The following is a 7,314-nucleotide window of genomic DNA, read 5'->3' as shown; positions in this document are numbered from 1 at the left end:
TAAATTGTGAATGTATATATCTGAAAAAGGACTACAAAATGAGCTTTCAAAATTGAAATGTGAGTTTCTTCCTGACATTTTTACTGTGATTATAGTAAAAATAAAAATAAATATTTTTTTACCATTTATATTTCAAATTGTGTGTGTATATATCTGTAAAAAAAAAAACTACAAAATGAGCTTACAAAATTGAAATGTGAGTTTCTCCCTAACATTTTAACAGTGATTGTAGTGTAATTTTTTTTTTTTAAATATTCTAAATTATTTATTTTATTCTACTTTTTGGGGGTTTTTTTTTGTTTTACAATTTATATTTTAAATTGTGAATGTATATATCTGAAAAAAGGACTACAAAATGAGCTTTCAAAATTGAAATTTGAGTTTCTTCCTGACATTTTGACTGTGATTATAGTAAAATATATATGTATATATATATATATATATATTTTTACCAATTTTATTTAAAATTGGGTGTGTATATATCTGTAAAATAACTACAAAATGAGCTTTCCGAATTGAAATTTGAGTTTCTTCCGAACATTTTTACTGCGATTGTAGTGTAAAAATTATTTTTTAAATATTATAAATTATATTATAAATTAATTCTCACAATTTATATTTAAAAATACTTCAGTTTTTACTTTAAAAATATATTTTAAAACGTTTTTTATTTGATATTTTCTTACAATTTATAATATTTTTAATTATGTGTGTTTTATAATATTTTAAATTATGTGTGTGAGTGTTTGTGTATGTGTATGTATATGTATATTTTTAAAGAATAGTTAAAATTTTTGTTTTTATTTATTTATTTTAAAATACTGCCTCTGCAATCTGCTGGACAGAAGGACGCAAAATGTTTGCAGTAACAGTTTGTTTCCTGGGATTGCTCCATATGAACGCTGCCTGCAGCTTAGTGAGTTTGATTTTAATACATTTTTTTTATGATACTTATAACAGATTTTTTGCTATGAGTAACTCACATTTGAACACATTTGACTAAATTTCGGTTTCTAATGATTTTTAAAAATGTTGTGATCTAAAGGCTTCTGCTTAAATGATTGAAATGAGTTCTGTAGTAAAAAAAAAATATATATATACGTATATATATATATAAAGCATGAACATTTATTATAGATGTGGTTTTGTTATCAGCAAGCAATAATAATCATCTTTCATATTTGTCTCTTTTCATGTTTCATTTCCAGCCAGGTAAGCATATATTACCATATTGCCTATTATAAATCTGGTTAATATGCAAAAATATACATCATCTGAAAATACTTCATACTGATTGTTTTGCTTTTTACTCTCACAGGCGTCTGTACAGACCTGACTTCTGTTCAGCAGGAGATCGAGGATGTACACAACGCCTACCGAAGGGCTGTGGAGCCGGCTGCCAGCAACATGCTGAAAATGGTAAATCACACTTTTGCATTTTAAACATGAATCATACATCATGCATACAAATGACACAAACATGTTTTGTGTCATTTGTAGAGTTGGAGCGATGCAGTGGCACGGTCAGCTCAAGGCTGGATTGATCAGTGTAACATGACACATGGACCACCGAGCAGCCGCTTGATTGACGGTATGTTACCCACAATTACAGTCAGTACATTTATTTGTAGCGCACTTTTCATAGTACATTCTGTTCTGAGAGGCTTCAAAAATAATAGTGTTCATAAAACCCTCAAACAGCAAGCCAAAGATGAGATCAAACTCTGAAATATTGAAGTTCTTCAATATTTAAATACTTTAATATTTAGAATTTTTAATGCAAAGATAGCTTTTATGTGTGTGTGTGTGTGTGTGTGTTTTTGTGTTTAACATTGTACATTGCAATATAAACTTTGTTTATGTTTTTAAACCTGTAAATAAACAGAAATACCTGAATAAATATTCTACACCATTTCTAGGTCACTAATCTAATGGAAGGCCATTTCTGCCAAAAATTTAAAAATTAAAAATTAAAAAGGTAATTAAGACTTTATCTTAAAATTCTAATTTTTTGCCTGCAATTCTTAAATTATATCTCACAATACTGACTTTTTCTTGCAATTCTGAGAAAAAAGGTCAGAATTGTGAGATAAAAAGCTGCAATTACCTTTTTTAATTTTTTATTCCATGATAAATAAATATATAAACAAAAACAAAAAAACAGTGAGCTTTAAAGTCAGCATTATGAGAAAAAAAATCTGAATTGTGAGATATAATCTCTGAAGTGTGAGCAAAATTGTCAGAATTCTGAAATTTTATCTCAAAAGTCTAACTTTTTTCTCTGAATTTTAAATCTCAAAAGATTAAAAAGTCACAATTACCATTTTTATTATTTTTTAAATCAAGTTATCACAATTAATGAAACATTTGGGAGGAACCACATCTCAGCTGGGGAATACAATCTCCTTCGGCTGTTACATATTTAAACAAACTGGTGTTTTGATGATTTTTAATAACTGAAGGATCATCACAAATAATACTGTACTTCCTTGATCTTCAACAGATCTATTGTTTTATAATTTCTTACTGCACAAACTTATTTTAACAAAATATTTGACTTGAAAAGTATATGTGTACTATATCTCTTTGTAAATAAATATCACTTGCCACATGTCATACATTTAAAAAAAAAAAAGTGGCTTAACTGTCCAAATATATTTTGAGGTCATGGTATATGCAACCAAAGCAATTTAGACCTGAGAAAACAGAAGATTTCTTTCATCAACCCACATGCCTATAGACCTAATATTTATACAGGAGGATTGTGCAAGTGAGTGTTGACATGCTGACTAGTCCATACAGATGAAGGAGGAAATGACAGTGTGTGTCACAGTCACATGCAGTGCGTTCTAGATGAGTGATTCTCAGTGGGTTTCACTTCACGATTTGACACTGGACGAACCATTACACCACCAAAGTGTATTACTCTACATTGTAAGAAAAATTCATTGAAAAACAGAAAGGAACCATAAAGTTTGCAATGCATAATTCAAAATACAGGTAAAAACACTTCTGAAAATCAATACGGAAAATTCCTTTGTATTAAAGGGGTCATATGATGCGATTTCAATTTTTCCTTTCTCTTTGGAGTGTTACAAGCTCTTGGTGCATAAAGAAGATCTGTAAAGTTGCAAAGACTAAAGTCTCAAATCCAAAGAGATATTCTTTATAAAAGTTAAGACTTGTCCACACCCTTCTAAAACGCCTCGTTTAAACACGCCTCCACATGTCTATGTCACTGTGTGGGAAGATTTGCATAACGCCACCCAAATGTTCACGCAAAGAAAGGAGCAACTTTTATTCTCGCTGTAGTATTGTTGCCGCCGCCGCCATGTCGTGGAGATGCTGTGTGTTTCATTGTGAAAGCGAAACTACTTTGTTTGGCCTTCCAAAAAAGGACGATATCCGCTTCGTCATGCCTGGAGCTGATCCATGCTGGTCGCTGAGGAAATACATCAACTTCACGCTGTGGATCGCCGGATCGGCTTTCACCGTGGACGAAGCGGAGTCCGCAGCCCGGGGTCGTCACATCTGGTTGCAGCAAGCCTCCAACGTCGAATCCACCGGGCACCGCTCACTCAAGCCGCTGTGTGTTTCGTTGTGAAAGCGAAACTACTTTGTTTGGTCTTCCAAAAGAGGACATAATGTTTCTATAAAGTGGGTCAGTTCCAACTTTGCAAGGAGTCTGGCGTTTCTGACTCATAGCCTGTAAGTACGTTTTTTATATTTAAAGAATTTTCCACTGAGGATTCAAACGCGAGTTTTGAGCAGTGTAGAGTAGCACTTGTTGTTTGTCATTTCTCCGATCACAAATGCAGACATGGTTTTATGTTTACACGGCGCAATACGCAACGCAAAGCGTAAAAACACAGTATAAGTCATTATAATCAGTAATTATGTCCCCACTGGATGCAACAAATGCCTCGTTTGTAATGGGTTTTATTGGTTTTGTCTCATCGCGCCGGGACACATGGAAACACAGTATGGTAAGGGGCGTAACATTTCCGTCACACACTTGAGGTATTCGGCCAATCACAACACACTGGATAGCTGGCCAATCAGAGCACACCTCGCTTTTCAGACCGATGAGCTTTGTAAAAATCGACGCGTTTTAGAAAGGCGGGGAATAGAGGAGAAACAATAATGTACAGTATGTGGAAAATAATGTGTTTTTTTACCTTAAACCACATTGCATTACACCAAATACACAAAATAATGTTCTTTTTAGCACCATCATATGACCCCTTTAACACAGTACATCAGGGTCTTTTTTTATAGGCTTTGGTGTACAAAATCGCTAAAATCGTATACAAAAAAAAATCATCATTGCAACCAGCCTGCAGCCAACCAGATGCAGTGCTGAAGCTTCTCTCATTGAATGTTTTCTCTCTAATGGACAGGATATGAAATGGGTGAAAATCTCTTCAAGGCCTCTGCGGTTTATTCATGGACTGATGTGATAAATGCCTGGCACAGCGAAGTCAACTATTATGAATATCCCATTGGATCCACCAACGGTCAGTCAATTGGACATTACACACAGGTGAAAACATAAAAACATATTACCTATAAAAAAGAAATTCATCAGTATTTTTCATCCATTTTCCCAGGAAAGAATCATTAAATGTAAATGTATTTTGACAGCTTTTAGGAGCTCTTTAAAGGGATAGTTCACCCCAAAAAATGAGAATTCTGTCATCATTTACTCACCCTCATGTTGTTTCAAACCTGTAAGATTTGCTTTCTTCTGCTGAACACAAAAGAAGATATTTTGAAAAACGATGGTAACCAAACAGTCGCTGCTAGCCATTGACTTCCATAGTAGGGAAAAATACCATGGAAATCAATGGCTACCAGCAACTGTTTGGTTTTTATTCCTGTGCCACTTATGCACCCACCCCCTTGTGAAAAAGAAGTACACTTTAACATACTTTTAAAAAGATGGCTACTTACTTATTACAAAAAAAAATACTTTAAAAGAATATACTTAAGTGCCTAGTGTACTTAAGTGATTAAAGTGTACTGCTGAATGTACTGACAAGCATTTATGGTAAACTAAAATATACATTAATTTAACAAAAATAATAATAATGAAACTTGTATGTCATGTATTGAAATATATTTGCAATTACACATTTGTAATGATGAAGATGCAATTTAGTACATTTACTCTACTGTACTTAACGTGAGGTTTAGTATAGTGAACACATCAAAATAAGTATCTTTTTTAAAGCATGACAAAAGATTATTAAAACATGATTTAAAAGGTACTTTGAAGTATTTTAAAAAAAATTGACATGATTACAAAGTGTACTTTTTAAAAGTGCACTTAAGAAACAGTCATGAAAGTGTACTCTACTAAATGTTTATTTTGTATTATTTCTTCCGCAAGTAGTTTTTTTGTTTTGTTTTGAAAATACACTTTTAAGATATGAAGATCACTACAAGTGCACATTCAAGCACATTTCTTTTCCAGCAGAAAAGCAATGCATTTGTTTGTAGTATCATTAAATGATTGTAAGATGGAGGCGTCTCAAAATAAAGTAGTGCTTGTGTTTAGGTGGTGTGGTACAGCTCATATGAGGTTGGTTGTGCCGTGGCTCAGTGTGGAAGCTTCTACTTCTATGGATGCCATTACTACCGCGCGTATGTTCCTGTTCTCTATGATATTTTAAAGTTGTATACCCAAATTAAACACCATTGCAATGCATTTGTTTGCAGTATCATTAAAGTGGTCATATGATGCGATTTCAAGTTTTCCTTTCTCTTTGGAGTGTTACAAGCCCTTGGTGCATAAAGAAGATCTGTAAAGTTGCAAAGACTAAAGTCTCAAATCCAAAGAGATATTCTTTACAAAAGTTAAGAGTCAGTCACACCTACCATGCCTACGACTCATTCTAACCCACATACCTACATCACTATGTGGGAAGATTTACATAACGCCGCCCAAATGTTCACGCAAAGAAAGAAGGCGTAACTTTTATTCTCGCTGTAGTATTGTTGTTGCCGCCGCCATGTCGTGAAGACGCTGTGTGTTTCGTTGTGAAAGCGAAACTACTTTGTTTGGCCTTCCAAAAGAGGACGGTATCTGCTTCGTCATGGCTTGAGCTGATCCGTGCTGGCCGCTGAGGAAATACTTTAACTTCACAGTGTCAATCGCAGGATCGGCTTTCACCGTGGACAAATAGGAGTCCAGCCCGGGGTCGTCACATGTGGTTGCCGCAGGCATCACAATATGGTAAGGGACGTAACGTTTCCATCACACGCTTGAGGAATTCGGCCAATCACAACGCAATGGATAGCTGGCCAATCAGAGCACACCTCGCTTTTTCAGACAGATGAGCTTTGTAAAAATCGACGCATTTCTGAAAGGCGGGAGAAAAAATAGAGGAGAAAAAATAATGTACAGTATGTGGAAAAATAATGTACAGTATGTGGAAAATAATGTGTTTTTTTAACCTTAAACCGCATAAACACATTTCATTACATCAAATACACAAAATAATGTTCTTTTTAGCAGCATCATATGACCCCTTTAAATGCCACATTGTAAGATGGAGGCGTCTCAAATTGAAGTAGTGTCTTGTGTTCATCTATGTCCCTTCCTCCATTTCAGTGGGAATTTCAGAGGAGTCCCGCCGTACTCGCTGGGCGATCCGTGTGCTGCCTGTCCGGATGACTGTGAAGATGATCTGTGCAGTAAGTGCGTTCCGGTTTTTGGTTGCAAAATGATCCTAAACGATGACTTGATCACAGTTTGCTTTGCTGAATGCATGTCTGAGAAGACTTTATTCCTTCATTGACTTTCAACTCTCTCTTCTTCTTCTAGCTAATCCCTGTCCATACATCAACACGTTCACCAATTGCGATGAATTGAAAGAAATGGCCACTTGTGACAACTCTGTCGTGAGCCAGTGGTGTCCAGCCAGTTGTCAATGTGAAGACAAAATCATCCCTATTGCGAGGAAATGAATTCTTCTATGGCCATATCATATGAAGTACGGCCTTTTTTGGATAGTTGTAGCGCATCTTTCCTACAATGTGAAATATATATTCTAACTTCTTTCTATTTCTGTTCTTTCTATGTGGAATACCTCAAACATGCTGATTATTAAAAATCAAGGGTACTGTGCTTTAATAATATGATGTAAAAAGGCCAGTCTGCATTGTTTTGCATTATTACCTCAACTTTTTTTCAGTTAAGCTTATACAATCACATATAAGTAAAGCCATTTGTGTTTTATAAGCCTTGTAAACCCATATACGGAAAACAATAGCTGGAGAAAGCACAACTTAAGACCGTGAAAACAGGAT

At 34.6% G+C, this 7,314-nt stretch overlaps 1 protein-coding gene across 1 annotated transcript; it reads left to right on the top strand.

The window, feature by feature from the left end:
• Positions 1–844: 844 nt before the first annotated feature.
• Positions 845–6,972, top strand: LOC107592113 (cysteine-rich venom protein ENH1-like; the record flags this gene model as incomplete). The annotated part of the gene is made up of 7 exons (XM_016281496.1): positions 845–920; positions 1,319–1,419; positions 1,501–1,591; positions 4,401–4,543; positions 5,561–5,646; positions 6,617–6,699; positions 6,830–6,972. Coding segments are annotated over 7 exons (723 nt in total), but the record flags the coding sequence as incomplete, so codon positions are not given.
• Between the last annotated feature and the right edge of the window lie 342 nt (positions 6,973–7,314).

The sequence above is a fragment of the Sinocyclocheilus grahami genome, unplaced genomic scaffold, assembly GCF_001515645.1.
Source record: "Sinocyclocheilus grahami isolate Dianchi unplaced genomic scaffold, SAMN03320097.WGS_v1.1 scaffold150.1, whole genome shotgun sequence".
Classification (NCBI taxonomy): Eukaryota; Metazoa; Chordata; class Actinopteri; order Cypriniformes; family Cyprinidae; genus Sinocyclocheilus; species Sinocyclocheilus grahami.
The sequence above is the reverse complement of the archived record's forward strand: the minus strand, read 5'-3'. Positions and strand labels throughout refer to the sequence as shown.